Source organism: Myripristis murdjan, chromosome 1, assembly GCF_902150065.1.
Source record: "Myripristis murdjan chromosome 1, fMyrMur1.1, whole genome shotgun sequence".
Classification (NCBI taxonomy): domain Eukaryota; kingdom Metazoa; phylum Chordata; class Actinopteri; order Holocentriformes; family Holocentridae; genus Myripristis; species Myripristis murdjan.
Window position 1 is genome coordinate 36,232,147 of NC_043980.1, and position 25,425 is coordinate 36,257,571.

The window sequence follows — 25,425 nt, forward strand, 5'->3', positions numbered from 1 at the left end:
TAACAAAGGTGGTTGTGGCACGAAACTGGCTCAAAGTATGTGCCATGAAAACAATGCCAATGCAAAGTCAGTGTAAGGAGGTTGATAGGGTGACTTTCACTCAGACAGCCCGGGTTCAAACTCTTGTTTCTTGTTTACAGTGTTACTTGTTCATGTCCCGTGTTCATTCGCTCGCTAACATCAACCATGACCTTCCCTTAACTTCTACCAAGCAGTTTTGGTGCTTAACCTAACCCTGTGAGCTTGCTACCATTTGTTGGAGGTAGCACATAACTTCCCATCTCATGCCATCACAGATAAAACATAGTTAAGAAAGCCATGGTCACATGACATACTGAATGCTGTACAGCACACCTCGTACCTTTTCTTGCAGAGAAAGCAAACCTGAGGAAGCAAATGCGAAATGCTTCATTTGCTCTGTACCTCACTATATCTTTACTTGCAAAAAAAAAAAAAAAAAATCCCAAAAAGATTCAAATTGACCTTTTCATGTGGAGTCATCTGTTACTTATGAGCATTGATTTTTTTCTTGCTATCATAATCAAAATCCTTTTCACACTAAGTTTCTTGATCCTTAATCCGGATAATTTCACCCATTGAGAGTTTATCATAAACACGGACTTTCCATAGATGTTCAGTGTGAATGTAATCACTGATCTCACACCTGTCGCGCTTGCAGCCGGTGATAACGCTGGACGGGAGCATCTCTTACACCTTCCCCAGCGAGGGGATGCACACGATCACAGTCCAAGTGTCCTCCGCCAACACCATACTGCAGGACACCAAGACCATAGCAGTCCAAGGTCAGTGCTGGATCTCTAACCTTTGCTCTGGTGATTTGTAAAAACCTGCTAATGATGATAAATATTGGAGTATTATTCTAGTAGGGATGCTATACCATCATTATTCCCCATTATAACATTATACTTACTTTAAAGGCATGCCATGTTTAGTTCTAGCAAAGTTCTGTTCATATTTTTATTTTATTAATTGAAGTCTAGCGAACACTTAACTACTTTTAGTGAGCTACCCATGTAGGCCGACTGTCTGACAGTAATACTTTGGACAAGCACATGGACTCTGCCTCAAGAATAATTTTCTGAAGTAATGGTGCTTCTACTTGAGTAAAATATACCATTACTCTTTCTGTGTCTGAATAGAATGCGTCTTCGCTTGAAATAAATTAATACAGCAGTAATTGTAAAATGCAATGATTTATTACCAGTGGATATGTTGCTGCATAGCAGTGACATTTTCTAATTATCTAGAAGCGCGTCTGGTACATTTAGCCAAAGGGAAGTGTAGGGGATATGTGAAAGCTTCTTCTTTTCATCAAGAGTGTTAACTACCTGCAAGTCAACTTGAGCAAAATGACAGTTGGCGCAGCTCCCTGAGAATAATGCCCCTGGATTCAGCTGAATTAATGGGTGATTCTCCCCCTGACTCTCCTCGACAGAATTCTTCAAATCGCTACTTTTATCTTTCTCCCCTAATCTGGACGAGTTCAACCCCGACATACCCGAGTGGAGGCAGGATGTGGGGAGAGTAATTAAGAAGGCTCTGCTCCAAGTGAGTGATTTTCATTTCCTCTGTCCTTCCCCTCTTCTCTCCCTCCATCTCTCGCTCTTTTCACTCCTCCCCGCCTCTTCTCTCTCTCTCTCTCTCTCTGCATCTCTTTATCTTTGTCTCTCCTTGTCTCCTGACTATCTCTCAAATATTTTTCCTGCCTTTCTTACCCTTGCTGCCCAATCCACTCGGCTCTTTGGTGCGGCGAGCGAACGCCCTCGGGCCACCCTGTGATTCATTATCACACAGGTGCGGATAGGCTGCCGCTTCCCCTCTCTCCCAGGATGGCTTGATGAGCGCTGATTCCTTATTTTCAAAAGTCACCAGGAAGATGCTCTCGGAATATCTAAATGAGCACGGGGGGTGGGGGACGGTGTGCGGTGCTGCGATCTGTCACTGTGTGTTTCTTTGTGTGTGTTTGTTCATGCTTGTGTGTGTGTGTGTGTGTGAGTAAGCATACTTGAATGTAGGAGGGGTGCAAGTGCTCTTGATGCGTGTGGGAAGCTCACACATCATTGTTAAGTGCTACTCATCTCCCCATTCACGGCTCATGAATAGCGCACTGCATTTGGTGGTGCTGTGCTCTTGGCCATCTCGCCAACATATTGAACGGCAGAGCCGAGGGTGGGTGCTTTCGGGGGATTATTTGGACGGGCAAGGGTTATTTTATGAATACTCCAGGTCCATGTTCACACGTTCAAGCCAATTGATTTTCACACGAGCCATTCAGTGACGCACGGCCGTCGTGCGACAGTTTCCACATGAATCGGATTAACCCTTTGAAATCTGAGCAGATTTATTTGATTCCTTTCAGAAAACATGGGGGGAAAGGCAATGAGCAATATAACAAGAAAATGACCCATAAATTACAAAAAAAAAAGGAAATTAAAAAACAAAAACACAGAATTAACCTGAAATGAAGCAACTCAAAAACGTAAATAAAAAAAAGAAAAAAAATGTATATGCTTTTGTTTGCTTTTTTGTAACATAATTTACATAATTTAAAATGAATAATTATAATAAATTACGTTTTCTGGTTTATGTTTTGATAATTTTCTAATAATTTTTGCTTTTGCTCTTTTGCCAGTTTTCAGGTAATTTGATAAACCTATACAATATGACATCAATCCAGGTTTCCAGATAAAGCTTTATTGCAAGCAGTAAATAGATTTACATGACAGGGCATCATTAGGGAATGGCAAATTATAGCCTTACCTTATCATACCCAGTCCAAATTTGATCTTTTAGAGCACAGATCAAGAAAAATAGCCAGAAATTGGAAACCATATCTTGAAAAAAAATGGCACCAGTGGGTATTCTGGCTTTCTGGTTCAAAATTCTCTCTAAGCTGTGTACATCTGGTGATCTACATCTATTTAATAACAGACAGAAAATAATAACTTTTTTCAGTCATTGCTTCACTTGTCTCAAGCAGGTTTTTAAGGCTATAATTATGCAACTCATGTAAACACTTGGATTTAATTATGTCGCTTTGATTGAGGTCACAGTTCAAGTTATTTCCATGACATAAATGAGACAGTAATAATGTCAGTTTAGATCATTACAGGCTTGCTTTTGCGGACGTGCACCCATAATTTGAAGTTGTGAAAGTTGCTCGATGTGTTGCTCGGTGTGTGTGAACATGTCGAGATGTGATATGTGAGGAGAGCCATTTCAAAATTCACCTTTTAAAAAAAGTGACACTCTACTCTTAGGAAATGATTGATGGCACAATTTTAAAACGGATGATGGTAGTTCTTAAAGGATGCGAGGTAACTTGCCGTAGGTTCATGCTGACAGAATGATTACACTTACAGATGGGCTGCTTTATTTTATTTATTTATTTACTTTATTTTTAGAACTTCGGGTACCTGATTTGGATATGGAGCATTTTGAAAATAAGCCAACATCCACTTTTCACAGATTGCATCTCGGCCTTAACCCAGATAGTTACAAGGGTTCACCGTATGGAAGCAATATGATGTGGTAGTTGATGTATGATATTCAGTTGTGGCAGCAGGGAAATGTGAGGAGCTGCTGGTGAAGAAGTGACTGCTATATTCAATCTATATATGCAGCGTGAAATATGGCCTGAAAACAGGAACACTGACACAACACTGTTTTCCCTCTTACTTATACTTATAAAAAGCCTAATCAGATCATTCCAATAACCAGACGAGGGACAATAATAATACAGTGTTATTATGTGAATGCAGCTAATTAATCATATTAAAACCATATTAAAATTCAGATTGATGGAGCTGTAATGCTAATCAAGTAACATGTGGAAATTGTAGTTAAGATGTGAATAAGCATTCGCATGTAAAAATGTTGAATTCACGTAAAAGATGCAAATCTCATATGTGATTTAATATGATGTGTTTTTGCATGTGAAAGTGTGGAATTCACATGTGAGAATGCAAATATCATGTGATTTCATGTGAAATGTGCTTTTTTCACATTTAAAAACTATAGTTCACATGTGAAGAAACTAGTCACATGTGATAATGTGGAATTCACATGTGGAAATGCAAATCTCATGTGATTTCACGTTGTTTTCGCATGTGGAAATTCTAGATCAGAAGCCACTCACATATGACTATGGGTGGTCACATGTGAAAATGTTAGTCACATGTGAAATTCAAATTTGCACATAACAAAAGGCATATTTCTCATGTAACTTTTTGTAAGGGAAGTCACAAGTAGTGCAGCAACTAAAAGGTACATAAGCTGTGCTGCTCTGACTGAAACATACAAAGAATTTTAGTCATTTTTGCCAATGTTCAAATGTATTCCTCATTTAACATCTCTAGATACATGATTAGCTGTTTTGTTTTGAGTTTGTTTGTTTGTTTGTTTTTGTTTTTGTTTTTTTGGCCTCATATTTAAGGACTTTTCAATGTTTTCAGTGTCCTATATACATTTGGCACCCATACTGTAGGTGTTTCTTTGACCCCAGGCTTTTTTAGATGTTTAAATCCTATAAGAAATACCAACATTTTGCACACATTAGTTTTAGTTGTTTTCACTTCAGAACTATAACTTGTCATTTATAATCTTCAAAAAACTTTCCTCTGCTTTAGGGCTTTAAGCAAACATAAGCACTCCTGCAGTGACGAGAGAGCCACTCTTAATGTGACCACACATGATTCCAACAAGAACTTTGATGAGTAAGAAAGGCTGAATGGGGAAGGTCATGTTTTCTTTAAAGGGCTATTTAAGTCATCAACAAGACACATGAAGTACCTGACACTTGGGTAACAGTTTTTTTTATTATAATTATTTACTGCAGGTCTAAATTACTGGGGTCAGATAGACCATAATTGATAATAAATTACATAAGTTTGAAGGAAACAGGAGGGTGAAAATGGAACATTAGCTGAAAATGCTGACACTTTGAATATTGGTTTGTTTATTCTATTATCTCTGAGGACACGGGTTATTATGTTGCTCCTTGTTTGTTTTCATATTTTCAGATCACCCTGTTACTTAATATTTTGATGTCTGCCTTTTCAGGGCAGCCGCTATCCACATGAACGCATCTCGGTGAGGCATGCAGCTGACATAAAGTTCACTTCCAGAGAAAAATTATTGTACGAGTGGTGGCGGAGCGGGGGGTATTTTTTTTTCCTGTATTTCGCTACGGTTGACAATCAACTCCCCCTCGGAACGGAGGCTAGTCTATAACTGATGACTTTTCGACATGGTAAACAACTCCCCATCAATAAAATAGGAGATGAGAGGGGCAACAGCTTGCAATTAAAGTCAAGGTCCATTTAACTGAGATGTCTCGCCAAGCGGCCCTGTTGCTGAATCCTTGAAGCCATGACTTTCCACTGTTCACCTAGGCTCACTGCGGCGCCGCTTCCTCTGCCAGTCCTGAATGCGGGTTCGCTAATGGAGGTTATTTCATTCCATTCTGTCTATCCTCAGACACCTCCCTCTCACATTTCAGCAGCGGTTCTCCGCAAACTCAAACACTTTAATATGTTTATACTCCCCCATACAGTAGCTTCCCGCCCAGGTTAATGCACCCCTCCAGCTATCATGTCCTCCTTGCTCTCCCAAACACACAAAAGTCTGCTTTCTCATCCAGCTGGTGAATGCTGAATGTTGCGCAGCAGCCCACCAAACTCCAGAGTTAACACGATCTTCTCCTCTTATTTCATTGTGTTCGAAAATGCCTGCATCATTTTGATATAAAATATATTCACGTAGTATCGCCAGAAACATGTATCTTGGAGTAAAATGAGTTTCGCATGCTGTAAATATGTTTACAAGTGTAATCCCTTTCAGTGTGTCTTGATTATTCCAGTTTGCATGCAAATGGTGCCATTTTTTTTTTTTTTGGCAAATCCCTCCCGAGCTCATCTTCTTCAAATGGTAAACTCATAAAAGCCAAAATGAAGGCCAGCCTCCTCACAGCAGGCACCCGAACCCTCCACCAGTGACTCACCTCTCCCCCTGCTCTCAACCTCAGTCTGACTTTTAATCCAGCAACCAGTTTGCGGGACATCAAAAAAGGAGCACCTGAGCAGCCAGACAGCTTTTTAAACTAATGACTGATAGCAACGAGAACAAACATGGCCTGAGTATTGATTTTTTTTCTTTTTTTTTCTCCTTTCTTTCTTTTTTTTTTTTTCTTTTTTCTAGTGGCTATTGCTGCTCCTGCCTTTCCATCCTCTTCACTTTATCTTTCCCTTCTGCCACCCCTTCTCTTATTGCAAGTCGTGCCCCAGCTATCATTTGTCCAGTACTTAGCTACTCAAATAGTGATCTCTGTGCTTGGTAATTGATGTGCTTTGGCTATACCCACTCCATTGTCCGCCCGGGCCACAGAGAAAACATAAAAACATCATAGGGTCTTAAATGAAGACTGATCACCGCCTGTGCCCTGCCTGACTTGCTTGTATAAAGTGGATAGAAGGCTTTTGAAAAACAAAACAAAACAAAAAAAAAATCCGCTACTCTGAAAACAAACAGAGAAACACTTATTTGGCTGGATTTTTTTTTTTTTTTCTTTTTAACAAAAGAAGAATAATAAGCTTTTGACAACTTTGGGAGGTTGAGATGAAGCCAGATCTTTTTTTTTTTTTTTTTTTTTTTTTTTAATCTATTGTTTGTGACGGCGTTATTGACTTGGAAATTATTTTTAAAGTTTCCATTTCTGTCCTTCATCCTCAAACTCCTTATTAAATTTGTTGCTGAGGCTTTTAAAGTGTATTTTGGTGATCTATTTTTACATTAAATCTGTTTAAACCTCATTTTCACAGAAAGCACGTTCCCACACTTCCTAAAGGGGAAGGAATTTATATCTGCCACTTGAAGAAAATGATTGTCAGCCTTTTAGAGGTTGTTATTTTCCTAGCTGAGCATGGACAACCATTAAGCCTTCAGTAGGGACTCAGAGACTGGCCAATCATATACTGAATTAGCATTAAAGTGCATAATTAAGTGCTCTCTCAAGATTGAAAAGTAACGTTTCGCAGAAAATCGTACAATATCTGAAAAAGCTGACTGTATAGTGCATATTCCCCACATTATAGTTATTTTTTTTTTGTACTGTAGCTTGGCTGATTGAATGATTAATGGTCATTTAACATTAGCATGCAAGCTTGTAGGGATGGTTACTACAAGAACCACATAAACCACTGTAACCAGTAACTGTCTGATTGGCAGAGAACATAAACTAATCAACCTCATGATTTTAATTCATGCAGCTCAAAGTGTGACATTGCAGGCTAATGCACATTTCTGATTGTCCCTTGCTGCAGGTGTCTGACTTCCCGGAGGAGCAGCTCTTGGTAGCCGTGTTCCCAGGGGTCCCAACAGCCGCCGAGCTCTTCCTTTTACCACACAAGAATCACTCAGAGGGAAAGAAAAAGAGCGAGGAGGAGCTAGAGCGGGTATGGAGGAGCATGATCAGATTTTACTGCCCGCAAATTATCTCGTGACACGTAATAAATAAGATCACAACCTATATTTCCGTTTCAAGTGCCCAGAAAAACAAGGCAGTGCTTTGACTTGCTTTGGATCTGTTTAACAGGTATCTGAAATAATTGTAAGCGCGCTGAACCAAAACTTGGTGGAGTTCGAGCTCAAGCCTGGTGCGAGGGTGATTGTGTACATCACACAGTTAACACTGGGTAAGAACCATTTACCAACTTCATAACTGTAACGTGTGAATGCAATGTAGTATTTTAATTATATTCCAGAGCTGTCTTTTTTTTTTTTTTTTTTTTTAAATTTTGACGTGATCACGAAATCAAACTGTCAGCCTATCTTTGGTCCACCAATTAAAATTCATGTCAGTCTGCCGCGGTGGTACGCGAAGGAACGCTGGGGAGCATGGGAGGGGTTTCATTTTAAGTGGAACTCCTTGAGACGAGGGATCTTTTATGCCTGCCATCAAGAGCCGAACATCTGTTCTATTTCTTTTACAGCCATCCAACCACAAAATGAGTGTTACACTGAGTATAATTATGTTGATTATTTAGTCCTTGAGAAAGAACATGGTATGGTTTAAGGGCACAAGCCGAATTCAGAATCGCCTGAGAAACGTCGCTCAGTTTCGAAAACCGCCCCGATAAAAGACGAACGAATTGGAATTGAAGAGTTGGTTAACATTCAAGACCTCCAGAAGCTCCTGTACCACAAAACAAAATTGTTGTTTTCGGTATTAAATCAATGCAGGAGTCAAGGAGGCACACTGATTGCAAATAAGATGGTGTCTGTGTAAAACTATACTTTTCATTAGCGCGGGCCTTGCCAGTCCTCAAGAGATCCTGCGGCTCCAGCGCTCTGATCCCACTGGTTGACAGATCTTGTAGTGTATTCTGTAGTTGGCAGGTTCCATTAACCACACAGTCCCTGGAGGAGTATAGCCACAAGCTGTCTATAGCTCAGAGCATTGGGTATTACAGCCAGCCACGTGCGTACGCTCGTGACACTGGAAGTGTGGCCAGCTGGATTGCTCTTTATGTTTCACCTCCCAAGAAAAGGTCTGAAAAGCCTTCAAGCTGCTTGGGAAAGGTCACCCGCATCACAGGGCTCCATCTCTGGAAATACACTGTGATTTCCCTGCAATAGTGGACATTAATGTACTCTTCAAAAGCATGCAAAGAATTTAGGGTGCAAGCGGTCTAACAGCGGACAATGACATTAATCACAGAGGGTGGCGCCGCTCGTTCTTGTTTGAGATATAAATACAAGTGCGTTTAACCATTTCGGTTCCACCTGAAATGTCTGAGTTACTCTCGGCTGTCATCCAGTTTGGCAAGCATTAGAAACAGCAATTTCACGCCAGCACAACTTAAGACATTGAGATATTAAAAACAAAAGCAAGTGCTCATCACGCTCGGTCGTGGGCTCATATGTAACCATAATCCAAAGTGGGATTAATTTGCTGCTGAATAAACTTGGCCTTTGAATTATTTTGCAATCCGGAGTTGTCGTTGTGTATCCGCTGTCGGGAAACAAACGGGACAGAATGCAATTTGTACGTCTATAGAAATCGCTGAAGTAGAAATGTTCTACCATGCTCATTCTTCTGCTCAAATGCATAAAACAGTTATTACACAGGTTTCCCGGGATCTCGGTGACAGTGCAGTTAACTCTGTCGTCTCTCGTTCTCTCTCTCTCTCTCTCCCTCCCTCCCTCTCTCTCTCCTTCCCAGCACCCTTGGTGGATTCCAGTCCAAGACACAGCAGTTCGGCCATGCTGATGTTGCTATCAGTGGTGTTCCTAGGCCTAGCTGTGTTTCTCATCTACAAATTCAAGAGGTAAACTCCTTTATGATTTTTTTCTCTGGGCTGCACATATAATCATATAGAAACCTACTTTATATCAATTACCATTTCTTCCATAATTGATGATGCCAGATGAGTGCCGTCTGCATCAGTCAATGATGATCTGTTGGCATGCGTTTGAAAATTCCATTTTGCATGTCCTCCTAGAGGTTGTAGACATATTTCAGCATGATTGTGATGCATGAGGCACATGCGCCAATCAGCGATGAAATGCTCAGAAAGCGACCATTAAATTGTTTAATATGCAGTTGCTGTGCCTTGGCTGTTATTTGCTGAATAATTTATTCATACGCAAAATGATTCTCTTGAAAAAGTCTGCGGGAAATGGAAAAGTTGTCATTAATTATGGATATGGAATTTTTCCCATTAGTATAAAGAGGACACATTTTTCAAGAAATCTCACAGTTGACAAAACAAAACAATTAATAACCAAAATGAATGGTAATTTGTAATAAATTGGATAGTAACTAAATAAAGATGTATATCCCATGTCATAAATATAGATGGGCGAAGATACCCATGTTAATGTATTATGCCTATGAATAAGTTATTGAGGTGTAATTATAGTCAAGACAACTTTGAAAGTTAACAGTCCCATATTACTACCCAGCGGCAGAACTATGTACTTTAATAACCCAGTTAAATGGTGAGATAAATAACCTAGTTTGCAAGAAAGTTTGTCATTTCAAAGTTAGTTCTTTCAGAATTAGCATCTAGATGAAACTAACGATTTACGATCAAAAGAATAACATTTATGATCAAAAGAATAAACATTCTGTCATCTGTTGAAGACATGATGTTTACAGGAAAATGTTCCCAATGTGACAGTGAAAATGGTTTTGTGTCCTTGCACCAATCTTTAGAAAAATACCCTGGATCAACATATATGCTGAGGTGAACCAGGAGAAAGAGCAGGAGATGATTGGCTCGGTGGGCCAGGGCGACAGCACGCCTAAAATCACTCTGAGTGAGTTCTCCACATCCAAAGAACTCATGGAGAAGGAGCTGGATGCCAGGGTCAAACGTAAGTGAAGAACCTGTGCACAGTTCATGAATATATTTTACTTATTGAATGGAATGTTCTGCAGAAAGCATCAGACGATCATTCAAAATGCTTCCATGCAAATGACAGGAACATTTTCTTCAGGCATCGCAAAGGCATTGAAAAGACTTTGGATAGCGCAATCACAACAGATTTGAGACATTCATGACATTCGTGACTCTCATACATATGACTCCTTCATGATACGTGTTTCAAAAAATATATACCTGCCTGAATTGGCAGTAGACTCACATTTTAGCATTTTTATGATCTCTCGGAGAGCATGGAAGCAGTGAGGGGCCCACAGGAGAGAAAGTTCTGCAAGGGTTTGACTGAGACGAGATTCCAGTGATACTCGCAGAACTGAAAATGATGCATTATCAGTAAAACTGCCGTGAATCTGCATGTGGCCTTCGGGATTTAATCTAATGTCAGCAAGGGCACCGCAAGCTTAATCTTTCAACTTTTCTGAGCTCAAAACTACTTGTTTAAAAAATAGCACTTATTCTGACTTCATCTAGTCTTCTGGAACTGTACAAGAGTCTATTTTGCAGAACCAAAAGCAGCAAGAGTGACAAGTTGGTCAGGAAATGAAATCCTTGGACATTGAATTTCTAATAGCTAGCTGATTTCACCTCAGGTGCTGAACTTCTAAACGACTGCAGAAGATAATAAATACGTCTTACCCAGTAGTAGACATCCTCATACACCAAGGCCATCAATTCAACTTAATTTCCAACAGAATGCCGTTATTCAGCTCATCGTTCCTTTTTGCATATAAACTGCGATTCTCCCCTCAGCATACTCTGTCAGCCGTTGCACAAATAGCAATTTCATGTGATTGTAGCTCAGGAGGGGTAATGGCTAATACTGAGATGGAAAACATAGGATGTCACAAATATTTGGGATTGGAAGTTTTCTCGTTGTTGTTCTTGTTTTTCTGTTCGGATAGAGTGGCAGAAGTTGAGAGAGGTGGAAATCATCAGGGCTTATTAAAATCAGAATTATATATTAAAGTACAGAATTTATTTAGTGATTTAAAAAAAAAAGAAATGCCACAGAATTGAGAATGCCACTGATGTCACGCTGAAATTAAACATAACTAGACCTTTTCAGCTCATTCAAGCTGTCTTACATACAGGTTTGATTTAATTTATGTTAACAAAAAATAGATATATTTCTGCCTCTTTTATATCAAAGAGGCATTACCTTTATTTCCTGGAGCAGAGAATTTCTGGTGACTTCATATACTAGTAGGTCAAAAAATCATTCCCCCACAGATTTTTTGAACAACGCTGCCCTTCTGCAATTCTTATCAAATAAAGCTGCATTTCTTCCCCTGGCTGATATTGGTTTTCACTTGTGAGTGTTCCCTAACCAGGTTCTGCTCCACCCCAATATCCTGTTTCAACAGCAATGACATTAAGGAAGCAGAGGGCACTCTAAATTAAGTCAAGTCAGTTTCAAAATTCACTTTTGCATATACGCTTTATTTAACATTTGTATTCAGGTGAGATTTTGCAGAGCAGGCCTACTCTTTTTCAGCACCAGCCTGCTTCATGTTCTTCATGCTGCCCGGTCTAACCACAGTCTACTCCAACTGGCCAATCAGACACTTCACTGGAGTCACTGGGGAATTTGCATGCATGTCAAAAGCCCACCTCGCTCACACCTAACCATCACTTCCACTGAACTTTGGTGGGTTGAGTGTTGGGTTGTATAGTTACCTTGGCATGAGTCCACATGGTGGTGAAATCTCCTCATTAGCTCCTCTGTGCTCCCCTGAGCTGCTAATCCACGGTACTTGATTTCTATCACTCCATTCACTTCCATAGTACGGCAAAACAGCTCCCAAAATAACACTTTTAGCCCAAACAAACAGAAACACATCAGATTATGCCAAAAAAAAAAAAAAAATCCCAGTACCCATTTTTTGAGGAAATTAAATGGCATTTTTCTCGTTATTTTCCTGTTTGAATTGGAAAGTACATCCAGCCAGTAGCGTCTGCAGAAAACTCCCACATAGTAACCCTGCACCGGTAATTTCACAATTAATTATAATAACAAAAAAAAAAAAAAAAAATGGCATACCTATAATGAGCATGTTGGCATTTACATTGCCATAATCTGCTTTGTCTGCCCTCATTTATGTGCTGAAAGTGATATTTTGGGACCTGTTTTGCCACACTGCAGATGGGAAATATACAAATACAGTGTAATTCCAAGGGAGCTATATAACCCAACAATCCAGTTTTGCTTTGCTAAATTTGGCGTTTAAGAACATTATAAACAAGAATGGTCAGCAATAACGAAAACAAAGATGGTAAAGGTGACTCACATTTGTGAGCATGAACGTGACTGGTGCGACACTGTAGAACGCCTGATGGAATATTTTCATCCAAATCAGATTTGCACAGTATTACAGTAGCGCTGACAGCACCAAACCACAGAATGGAGCCCAATTCGAAAGCAGTCATCCTGGATTCTAGTCTGTCACGGTCACTCTTTGCATCTTTTCAATGAGGTTGTCCATTTATTCAGGTCAGTCTCAAATCAGCACAGATTAGATTTTCCCTCTTGTCTCTTGTGATTGGAATGAGTACCACAGGCTAAAATAATGTGGCACAGGAATAACATGTTTCAAAACTGAATTGTAAGTGGTGTTCCCCTTTAAAATGTAGGTAACACTCTACAAAAAAGGTTTGAACTATTTAAAAGCCCATGATTATGAGAAAAACAAACCGGATACTGGTTTAAAATGTCTGACTGTTTAATTTCCATGCAGCTTGAGATGTTAGGCAGCATTTAGACAATCCAGGAATTAACACGAGCCGTCAATGTCAAAGAAGTTATTTGCTTCCCAGGTATCGTCAAGGCGCCAATGCACTCTGGACTAACAGACTTTCTTCTTGTGTTGTTTTCTGTTTTGCTGCTCAGGGGGAGTCGGAAATGCCTGCGAGAGCACAAGGGAGATTCCTAACTGTACTAGTGTTTAAAGCTGGGCGACACAACAGTTTGTGTACAGAACAAAGTATTACCGTGTTGGGGGTTCTCTTTTTCTGTTTTGTAATTCTCAAACACAATTGATGTTAATAGTTTTCTAAGGGACCTCATTTATACAGATTCGCATGGATGTCATGAGCAACAACATCCATGCAGCAAATTTAAATCCACTCAATGAGATCGTTGTAATTAATGGCAAAACTTATTCAGTTTTGTGGATGTATAAGCTACATAAATACATTCATTTGCAGAGTGAAATATCTTTATTTCTTGAGCTTTTGTCAAAAACCTATGGAGAGAGTTATGTAAATTTCCTCGAGTTTGCTTTCAAAAATTGTTTCTGCCTATATATAGACTATAACGTCTGAGTCGTCAATCAAACAGGGAATATTATTGAAATGTACAATATTATCATCTGTTCTGTTATCTGTATATATTCTATGTATACTTAATTTCTACATGCTCGTAGTCTGATGGCGAAGACAGAAGATCTGACCACAGCCTGATTTTGAAAGCGTGTTAAAAAGTCAAACATTACCTAAAAGAATCAGCTTTGTTTGTTTTGATAAGGTCCTTGACTCGTGCATGTTCTTATTGAGGACACAACTTCTGTGTTGTAGATAAGCAAGTGTTGTAAATAGTTCTTTTCTAATCATTCGTCAAACGAGCCCAATCAATTTTGCATAGAGTTCCATTCCTCTACTCAGTTTCCTTTGATTTACTGCCAGGCGATACAAGTCTTGTACAAAGGGTTTATCTGTTAATGCAGGTTTATAATTGTATTGGCACATTACAGATTTAACTCCACTATCCTTGAAATAAAATAAAAAATATATATATATTGACATGAAGATATTTACACATGTTCGATAGGTTCATATCATATTCCATTAGCCATATAAAATATTTAAGCATTTTTTTTCGCAGTCTTTAAACTCTCTGTACCAAACACTGATTGCCATCATGAGAGTATTACATTTGTCCTTTGAAACAACGGCTCTGACACTTCTTCAACGACCACAGAACAAAAGCAACATCGGCATGAAATTGTTATAATGTGGCTGCTGGTTATCAAATGTACAATATCCACAAAATCTGGGAGAAACACGCGGGGCCTCACGTTTGACATAGGCTCTCACAAACTAATTGTTGGCCTGAATGCAGAGCTCTCTGTCAAACATTACCAAAGTTTTTGGCAAACATGAGCTTGTTACATACAAGATCCATTGCTGATTTAGAGCATGCAGCCCATGCTCTTCAAATATTGAGCAGTGGACATCAAGTAACACCCAACATTTTCCAGATTGCACGTATAAAATTGACTCAGACATGTACGATTCTTTTTTTTTTTTTTTTAAACTGAGTCTTTCTTTCTAATGTGCATATCTAGCATTTTGGAATGAAAGTGTCTAGTGCAGCTTTGGGTTCTCAGTCCTTTGCTTCTGGGTATCTGCTCCAGCATTAAGAGTGCCAACTCTCATAAAGCTTCATGGTAATCTGTTCCCTCTTCTGCCATTGTCTTTAAATCATATTGCCACAACGAGGCAAAGTAAGTGTTCTCAGCGACTTCCATTCATCTGACAAAGTATTCTGCAAAAGCAACCGTACTATTGCACTGCATTTATTTAAGAGGACAATTACTTACAAAGCAAATATACAATAGCACAGTGGAAGCCGCTTGTAGTGATCACATGGGTCCATGCAGAAGTGATCGATATAAGCAGATGAGTACTGTAACCAAATTTTTGAATTTCTCTTTATTTCTCCTTCTCCGTCTAATTTTTACATTTATGTCATGAATATGAAGTGATGAAGTGATGAAGCTGTTTACTGATTTTTTAGTGACTGTTTCAGCAGTCATTTCAGGTACAACCATTTCAAACCCTTTTCAAAGTACACCTTAAATTACTGCATAATTCATATTCATAATATAATGCAGTATACAAAATATACCACAGAACTCTCAAAACCTTGAGTTCAGCTTTTTCTTGTTGTCCGTCTGTATCTATTTCACTTTATTACACACATTAGACCCCTGCCTACCTGCTGTCTGCAGCACAGAGTCTCTGACCCCTCTTACCTGTTTGAATAATTACATCATCAGCAGGGATTCAGGTTGAGAATTATAAACTCTGAACACACACGTACCTTAGCCCGTGTGCGGATTCTGTCCTGGGGCAGCAGGTTGTGACTGGAAAACCTATAGCTGCTGCCCAGAGAATGGTGTTTCCCCCTCCAGCCAGAGGTAACCGCTGCCATCAACAAGCAGTGGTTAAACAACCTGACGCACCACAACAGTTTTGATTTGAGGGTTTGACTCGGCCGGTTTGGACCAGCATTTATTTGTCAAAACCTGTAGCCATACCCTGCCAATAAAAGCTTGGCAGTAGTTTAAGTGCATTTATTAAAGGAAAAAAAACAAAAACAAAACTTAGTTAAATTTATATTTGATCAAATTTTTTTCTCATACATTTTCATTTTGTGAAAAGGCCCAATATGAACGCTCTAAGCTGACCACTTGATTACAGTGAGCTAATTATTTCAACAGTATTTGCATGGGCTTTGTGATCCATATAAGCGGCTGATGGCTGTAACCGTGATCACTATAAGCGGTTTCCACTGTATAACCGAGTTGGCTTCATGTCAGTAATCCACCCTCACTGGAGCCATCAGGCTTTTCTTCCAACCCAAAGCTTAACTCATGCTTTCCCCACCAATTTCGCTGACATGGGGGAGCAGTGTCCTCCCAGCGTGCAACTCTCCACCAGTGCCACCCTCCACAATGTCACAAAAGCTGTCAGTGGCCAGCCAGCAAGTCGAGACACAATGGTCTCCCGGTAGCCAGTAATAAGCAGAGACGGGTGGATGTTTGAGCGGGGAAACACCCCATGCGGAGCTATCTCACAATGCTGTGCTGAAGTAAGCACGTCTCAGCACCTGCAGGGTGAGACTGAGGGACAGGAGGCGCGTTCAGAGAATATTGCACAAAGATATCGGCAGTCACATCACACAGAATTGGCCTTTACTTCCTATACAGGTGACACTCATTTGAATAGAGTTCTTATCTCAAGCCAAACACTGGTTATAGCAAACAGAATACACATTGTGCAGAGGTTGCTTTACAGCTGTGCTGTCTTCAACAACAAATGTCATACACTAGAAAAATAATTATTTGCTCTGCAGATTTATTATTATTATTGTTATCATTTTTTTTTTTTAAAGGGTTTTGATGCTGTGTCATGCCAGCTTTGTTTCGATACTCATTAGCGGAACGGGATTAGGAGGAATGACAAAAAAGAAGCATCAGGAACTCTCTGCCATTTTTACCTACCAGATCCTGAGGCCATTCTCTGCAGCACTGCCACACAAACCCCATGTTGAGGTTCTGTACAGCTCATTTGTAGCCATACAGTATTGTGTTTTTTTTTTTTTCTCCTGGGCCCTTTCAAATAGCGAGGAATGTATGGCTATTTCACTTGTCCTTTATTCACATCCAGGCCATGCTTTGCAGCAACTGTTGCCATGCCACTGGCACTAGGGAGAGTACAAAATAGCTACTAAACAATGCTGTGCTGTACATCTGCACAGCTACTACTTGAGAATGTTCATCATTAAATCAAACTCATGCTGTTTGATAATTTAACATCATGACTCAAATTAGTTCCTGGTGTTTCTTTCTTCATTTAGTCATTCAGTCATAGCTTTGATCATTGGTAATTGCAGTCTTATCTGATGTTTGGAATGCCACGTTATGCTGTAAGATCCAGGTGGGAGATCTCTAGGGAAATCCGCACTTAAAAAAAAAAACATGGAGTTATGAATTCTTGCATTCGTGGTGTTTCAGAGGGCAAAACCATCGTAATATTCCTCATTGCACAAAAATCCTCAATGCATGCATCATCAGTAATGTTCTGTTTCATCTTTCTTTCAATATTTCTACGGTAAAGAAACTGTCATTTTGAAATTGTTTCAAATAAATGTATTTTTGTACATCAAAACATTTTTCTCCGGGTAATGGCATTCTTGTGAACTGAAGGATATACAGAGGAAGATATACCGTTCACTGCATATTACACTGCTGGGCTTGTGACACATGATATCAAAGGCACACAGACAGGCAGGGCGAGATGGGAGGGGTGCTGATGTTTTCTCCTGAATCCTCCATGCTTTTAGATTTTCATCCAAAACAATCATCCAAAGCAAATCAGCATGTCTTTTAGTATTTTTACTGTAACCTGTCCGTATCTGTAAAAACAACTGGATTGTGATTAGTGTGGATGTTGAAAAAGTGACTATAGAAAAGAACAGAGGAATTTGGAGGGTGATGTAAACATACTGAACTGTCAATTTCCACAGGACGTATTAACTCAAAATGTATGGAGGCAAACATGAAATACAGTACTGAAAGTGTCACACCAGTAGTAGCATTGGAAGTTGTTGGAAGAGATGAATTAAGAAAAATAACTGAAATGAAAATTCACCACAAAAAAAAAAAAAAAAAGTAATTGACACAAGCTGCGATTCCAGAGTTCAAGCCAACAAAGAGCATTACAAGTTAAAATCTTCAACAGCATCATTAAAAATAACTGTCAGGGTTTGTTTCAGGTGCTGATGTGGACAGATCCTGCCAGTTTTGTAATGACTGGAAAAACTTCTGATTTATAGTCCAATTTGTGTTACATCACGCCTATTTTGTGTGTTTATAGCACCTAGTGGTCGATTTAAATGTGGACATGTGGACATATCCTGTGAATTTCGTGATGACTGGCCAAACGGTTGTTGACGTATGTCCATTTATGTGCTAAGCCATGCTACTTTTGAAATTCATTGGTTCTTGAAAACTAAATAAGACATCAACAAGCCTTATGCAACTTCTGATAAGCTTGGTTCAAAAACGATCCACACCAAATTTCAAAGGAATCGTACCTACGGCCTAGGAGGAGATGTCAAAAATGTGTTTTTCAAAAAATTCAAAATGGTGGAAAATCCAGCATGGCCGACCTTATGGGTTCTGAGGCAAATTTGTAGAGTGAGGATCCATGCATGTCTGTACCAAATTTTGTGTAAATCAGACTTATGGTGTAGGAGTTCAAAATTTGAACCTTTAATTATCGGTAGCATTTGGGTAGCATATGCACACAACTTGCAAAATTTCATGTCTCTACCATTTACCATCTCACAGGAATTTGCAAAAACTTTTATGGAGAAGAAAAGAATAATAAACCAAAGCAAAAACAAGAGGTTTTCAGCCCTATGGGTTTGAGCCCCTAAAAAAGTGCTCACAGAGTCAGTAGCAGGCCACACCTTCAGCCTATATACTTGTATTTTCATGTACAGACTCTGGAGAGCTGGCTAACCACTAATATTGAGGATGACACTTCAGAAGTGTACATTAAGGCACTTCAGTGCGTGATCTCTCTCCTGCTATTGTATTCTTCAACGCGGCCCAAACCAGCCCTCTGATGCCCCGGTGGCCTAAAACAACCATGATTTTATGAAAATGGTTTGCAGGTATCGTCCACCCAAGGTCTGCCTCCTAATACCAGGGCAGCATAATGATCAGGGCCGAAGCCACATCGCCCGGCGACTTCACCAAGTTTGATGCGTCGCATCCATTCTGCTTTCGGCTGAACGGACAATGAGATGGAGATTGAGAGAGAGCGAGAGCGAGAGCGAGAGAGAGAGAGAGAGAGAGAGAGAGAGAGAGAGAGAGAGAGACTCTAGGCTGGAATGTGTACACAGCTCTCCCCCAGCTGCCCTCGCCTGTAAATCAGCCATGATTGTATGCAACGGCAGTGGTTCATCGGAGTTTGGGCAGTGCACAGTGGGGAGATGGGATTTTCGCTCTATATGTCTGTCCATTCACACAGTGGAATACGTTATCAGGATTTACTGCAGGGCAGATAGGTTCCTTTTGAGGGGCGCATCGCTGGTAAAAGTGAATAAATAAACCGTCTCCATCATTTAGCAACCATTACTGATGTGTGATTGGTAAAGTCACAAATTGAGGATCTAAAAAAGTGATTTCATCATTTAGGAGGCAATCATCTATGCATTTTTCTTTTCTTTATTATTTTAATAAGTGTAATTATTTTAATAATGATAATAAATGTACTTTTCTTGTCTTTTTTCCCAATTTTCATTAATATTTTTTTCCAGATTTTTCAGCTTTTTTTAACTTTTCTGTTTTATTTTGATTTATTTTATTTTATCTTTTATTTGTTTGTTTGTTTCTGCTGATTTGCTACTGATAAAATCACAAATTGAGGTTCTGTCTTCCACTTTTGCAGTAGCCAGTTTTGGACAAACGGGAGGACTTTTACACCTCCCGTAAGTCAAGCCCTTAAAACGTCACACCCTCATTTACAAGCAGGGGAGGATTCTTGCGGTCTTGAGATAAAAATGACAAATCGCAAGACGTCCACTGGTAAAAACCACTGACGTCCGCAGAGGGGCGGGATCCGGGGACAGTTCCAGGGACGGCTCCAGCCCGGGACAGCGCATCAAATCAGGGGACTGCCTCCTGAAAACAGGGCCGTCTGGTCACCCCATCTTCAGAACAACCTTCCAGAGGAGATTGTCATCATCACATTATTATTATTAAGGTTGATTATGAGTGCCACTGAGGCTGGAATGACCTCAATTTCTCAATTTGATTCAAAGGTTCTGCTGTCACTGCTCGTATACTTGACGTGAACGATGCATATGGATGCAGAGGATGCACAGAGAAGACTGAGGACTGGTTTAATTATGGCCTCGGTGATTGGACGACTCCGCGGCATTGTGGGGCGGCAGTCAAATCCACGCCGCCGCTGTTCTGTGGACCCTGACAGGTCCTACACAAGCAGCCCGCGCTCAAAATCAACAGTAAACAATATCGAAGCGGGCTTTGCTGACTTGTTTTCTCCCTCCACTCAGCCAGCATGAAGCAAAGTGATTGGAGGCAGGATATTTGTTGTGCTTGATAAAAGACTTTTGTCAGGAGAGACGACAGCATTGTCATCTCGGATCTGCCAAAAGCCCCCTCCTCCTTGCTTCCACTTGGCCCATGGGATTACTTTCACCAGACTATGAAAGTACCCTGTCACTTAATAAAGGCCTCCCTCAATTACAGTTTATTTCACTGTTTTTGCCGTTTTTGCCGTGGCTGTGGCAGATGAGACTTGGACATGAAATGGAATTATTGGAGTTATCAATGCTGGATGGCAAGGCTGGCACAAACAAGAGCCATTTGTCTTTATTCACCGGGGAAGTCTGAGAGCAGCCTCATTATGCCGTGGCTTGAATTAATCTCAAGCCCCTGCCTCTCCCTTTCACCTTGGCAGCCCGATACAATGTATTACAGGTCTCTTAGAATCCCAAACACATACTCTAACCCTTGGTGAGGGTTACTGATAGACCTGCGTGCCGGGTGGAGGACAGAGGGACAGAGTGAAGAAAACAGCACATTCCCCTAATGTGGGAAAAGAAAAAGAAAAAAAAAAAAAAATCTGAGTAACACAATTTCCATTCAGTTTGATTATGTAAAGATCAGTGAAAAGCAGCACAAAACACATCAGGAGAGATAATGGATGTCCAAATTTTTAAGTGGCTTGTCAAATTGATTTTTTTTTTTTTTTTTTTTTTTTTTTTTTTTAAATAGCATGGATGTGCTTTGTGGGCTTTTTTTGTGGTAAATCTTCCCTCCCATCTGTGGCTCGACATATCCAAATGGGTGCCGGCAATTTACGAGAATTAAAGATTGGAAGGAACAGCCACCAGGAGAGAGGTGAAAGCAAACAGAGTGTGAAGGCGGTGCGGATCCGGAATAGAGAGGGACGTCGCTGTGGGCAGCCTGGCCCGAAAGGTGAGGAAGAGATCAAGGATCGATCAAGCGAAGACAAGCAGGTTTTTCAACAGGCTGGACAGAAGTGAACGAGGGCAGGCCGTGGCACACCTGCTCCACGGGCTTCCTCTCACCTGGAGAGACCTGGATGCACATTATTTGAGGTATCCAACGCCTGCAACACTATTCAGCCTTTATTGCTCACAAAGACGCTCGAAGCGAAGGAGGCACACGGGCCAAAGTCAGTCCGCCTCCAAAGAAACACGTCGAAGACGCTGCAAAGTAGCATGAGGGAACTGTGCTGCCACTGTCTGTTCTGCTGCTCAGTCTCTACACCTCGTACTTTAGACTCGACTGTAGTTCACGCCACCTCCAGAAGGTCTCGGATGACTCCTCTGCTGTGGGATGTAGCGGTGACGGCGAGGAGGAGGAGGAGGAGTACAAGGAAAGCCTGATGGTGGAGATCCATCTCTGCAGAGCAACATCAGTGAGATGGAGCGCCTGCTGCTGCTATTTCTCACAAATCAAGACGCCACTTTCACCAGTCAGGGTAAGGGAGCCGACAGGGTGCAGTCCCACGAGGAGCCGTGGGTGCACCCAGCAAGCAAAGTCAGCCGGCGTGTTATGATGCAGATGCAAAAACGAGCAAGGGGAGATCGTTCCTGGCAAAGAGTGCAGCAAATTACAATGCACATAACTTTACATGTTCTGTACATTGTGTTTACACCGCTATTTAATTCATTTTAGCAGTTTTATTTGCAAAACATTGTCTTTCTGCCAAGACTTTTTCAGTGCCCATGTATGACCCCCTGTTGAGCTGTTAATAATTGCAGCCGCATATTTTGCACATACTGTAAATATGCTGTAATTTCGTAAATTGTTTGTCTTCATATCCTCACGTGCTTTTTAAATACATTCCTATTCAACAGGGTGCATGTTTCTATGACCCCCATTAGTTCCACTTGAATTTATAATCTGTTTTGCTTTGGTGGATGACAGCTTTTTTTTTTTTTTTTTTTTTTTAAATGTTTAGTGTTTTTTGTTTTTTTGGGGTTTTTTTTCAAATGTCTGAAACAAAAAGAAGAAGAAGAAGAAGAAGAAGAAGAAGAAGAAGATGATGATGATGATGCAGATGAAGATGAAGATGAAGATGATGATGATGAAGAAGAAACGGGATATGCACAGAGGCCACATGTGGTACACAGTCAAAAACAAACTTGCAGCGTACATGGAACATTATCTGTCATCTTCCAGCTCCAGTCATTCTCCTCAATCTTGTAGTTATTGATCATTACCAATATTGCTTTGTTAATTCTTTGTTAATTTGTGTTACATTGTTCCAAGTTAGAACTATTGCTCTCTTAGCTTGCAATAGACACATATTTATTAGTGCCTCATCATATTGTTATTGGGTGCTGCAATGATCCATTGTCATTAAAGTTTCATCGTGTTTTATCTCATTTTAACACCAGGCACCTCGGTGTAAATTTTCTACATATTTAGCTGACTATCATAGATACAAGTCTGCAATATACAGCAATAAAAGTAGAGTGATATATAATCGCCAATAACAATATTAAAGGATGCCCCATTTGAAAGAAATCAAACTTTTTATGAGCTATAAAGCAGTGCCCCAATTACATCGACATTACCAGTGTCATTTAGAGTAAATAAGCTTACAAAACTATAAAAACTAGGGATAATCTGGAGGTTGTGTGTGTTGAACTTTCATATGGCGACAGCAACTAAAAACGGTGCGACTCAAAGCCTCTGGGGGACAGCTGAAGCCCAGTTTGTTGGAGCTTATTATTATGAGGAATTGCTCCGGCTCAACTCGCTCAAAGGTTTTCAAAACTGCAAAGTCACCATCTTCTCTTTGCACCTGTGCAAGGTGGCAGACTTAAGAAAATTACTGAATAGGGACAGATGGAATTTTATTAAGTAACAAAAAAGAAAAGAAAAGAAAAGAAAAGTAAAAAAAAAAAAAAACCCACCAACAGTCCTCCACATTAGCACAAGTCACTGACTTTGAGATTTTTTTCATGCACCCGAAGTTGAAGGGATAGGGGAAACTATCTTTCTTGTCTTGCATCCCACAGGATTGGATTGAGAGCAGAAGCCATTAGCCTGGGCTTATGCATATTGAACTGCTGTAATAATAATAATCCATTTATTAAATCTACCACAAAATCACATTTGGAGAGGAGGGCGCATTACATAAACAGAGGCACTTAGCTAGATCAAAAGCTCTGTGCTTATTCCACCAATACCCAGGCAGCGATGCAGACTGGAGGGGCTCTGACCTTTGTGAGGCTGTCATAATAAAATCGGCTTGGTACCCGGTGAGCACAGCTACCTCCATATCGCCGGAAACTTTCCCTCTCCGCTCTGCAAGTTTCCTCATGAATAATATTCCCCGACAAGTTAGAGCTGTCCCATTTTATTTAGTTGTAACGTTAAGTAATTATTTTTTTTCTCTAAAACGCTTGGATGGCCTTTAAAAACAGAAAGCCAGCTGTCTGTAAACAATGGCTGCTTTCTTACTACTACCTTTCACAAAACCGTTACGCTTTCTTATGAAACATGAATGCTCGCCACACTCTTTGAGAATATTTTGCTTATTTATTTATGATTTTCTACTCACAGATGGAAATTATAAATATGCATAGTCTACCTCTTGTCAGAATGGTGCTGTCAGAGAGGCAGGCATTTTTGATCAGTTAGCACAGCATGCCTTGGGCTATTTGTCATAATTCAAAGCCTGAATATTTATCATGGTACTGTATTTAGGTAAACTCCATACAGTGTAATTTAGTGGGAAAGTGTTAATACAGCATACTTCAGTTAGGAAACATCAAACTCCGTCGCATCTTGCATAAGGTGGCTATGTATGCGCAGTATGTCGCCTGTACTTTCATCTGCATGGACAGAGAGGCTGAATGAGTGGTGACACGTCTGCCCCGCTGTTCTCTAACATTTTCATTGTAGTCAATGCTATTGATTACCTCTGTTACTGATCACACTGCCTCAGCTTGTTCCCATGAGACTCGTTGATGCAGGGTTTGACTTTACATTGCGCTACCTTGTAACGACTGCACCGGCAAGTACCGCATTTAAATCCTTACAGCCGTCAGAGAACAGACGGCAAGGAGGTGCAGTTTTCTTGACCTACACCACACATGCTCCATAGGCCGGGGCTGCTTCACAATGGAGCTCCTACATACTTTTTGGGGGAATAAACAAATTTGCTCCGACCCTCGCCACCGCAGGAGACACGGGGTGCGAACAGTGTGAGGTACGCTGGGCTAAATCTATTCAACGGCGCCGACTGCGGAGTCGATTAGTGAACACGAGGGACAGTTATGTAAAAAGTTATTCGTGTGGGACACACAGATGAAAGGAAAAAGTTCATACCGATTCGGTCAAGGACAGCCATTTTTCGGGAGTTTAAAAGAAAAACGGACAACTGAGACACGGAGGAAGCCAAAACTCACGACACAGGGCTTGATTAAAAATGAGCTCAGGGCTGAAAATTGTGTGACAGTGAATCAGCCCAAAAGAAAAGATCTTTGTGTGTCTAGATCAGGTCCGGAATATTTACATGTGGAAACCGCAAGTTACTTAGGTATTCTGCAGGTATTTCTGCCGCTGGACCCATAGGGCTTGGATCTGGGATTGCAAGCCACATTATTATTATTATTAGGTTTCTTTTTTTTCTCTCTGTCTCTCTGTCTCTGTCTCTCCTTGTGGTGGAGGCAGATGGCCGCCCACCCAGAGGTTCTGCTCAAGGTTTCTTGCCCTGTTAAGATTTTTTTTTTTTTCCCTCACCACTGTCACCATGTGCTTGCTAATGAGGAAAATTTTGGTTCACGGGACGTGCCAAAATCTGTTGGGTCTCTGTGAAGCGCCTTGAGATAACTTCTGTTATGATTTGACGCTTTACAAATAAAACTGACCTGAATCGGAACTGAATATTCATGAATTGGATAGATTAGCCATTTACTTAGGTTAAACAAAATTGAAAACCAGATATGTTTTTCAAAATTTTGTTCTTTGCGTTATGATTTGAGGAAGTGCTTGATAAGATTAATAGGGAAGATCTTATTTTTAGATGGAAGTCTTAATTAAGATGGAAGAGAAGAGGAGGGAACATGTGCCTTCGCAGAATACTTGGATAAAGC

General features: G+C 40.3%; 1 protein-coding gene across 1 annotated transcript in view; it reads left to right on the forward strand.

The window, feature by feature from the left end:
• sorcs3a (sortilin related VPS10 domain containing receptor 3a) overlaps positions 1 to 15,072 on the forward strand; it is a 198,620-nt gene extending 183,548 nt beyond the window's left edge. Inside the window, exons 21-27 of the mRNA XM_030061117.1 lie at positions 680 to 803; positions 1,457 to 1,569; positions 7,341 to 7,472; positions 7,613 to 7,712; positions 9,242 to 9,347; positions 10,238 to 10,398; positions 13,354 to 15,072. Of these exons, the coding sequence (XP_029916977.1) occupies positions 680 to 803; positions 1,457 to 1,569; positions 7,341 to 7,472; positions 7,613 to 7,712; positions 9,242 to 9,347; positions 10,238 to 10,398; positions 13,354 to 13,412 (795 nt within the window). The 3' untranslated portion in view covers positions 13,413 to 15,072. The remainder of the gene's footprint in view (positions 1 to 679; positions 804 to 1,456; positions 1,570 to 7,340; positions 7,473 to 7,612; positions 7,713 to 9,241; positions 9,348 to 10,237; positions 10,399 to 13,353) is intronic.
• Positions 15,073 to 25,425: the final 10,353 nt, after the last annotated feature.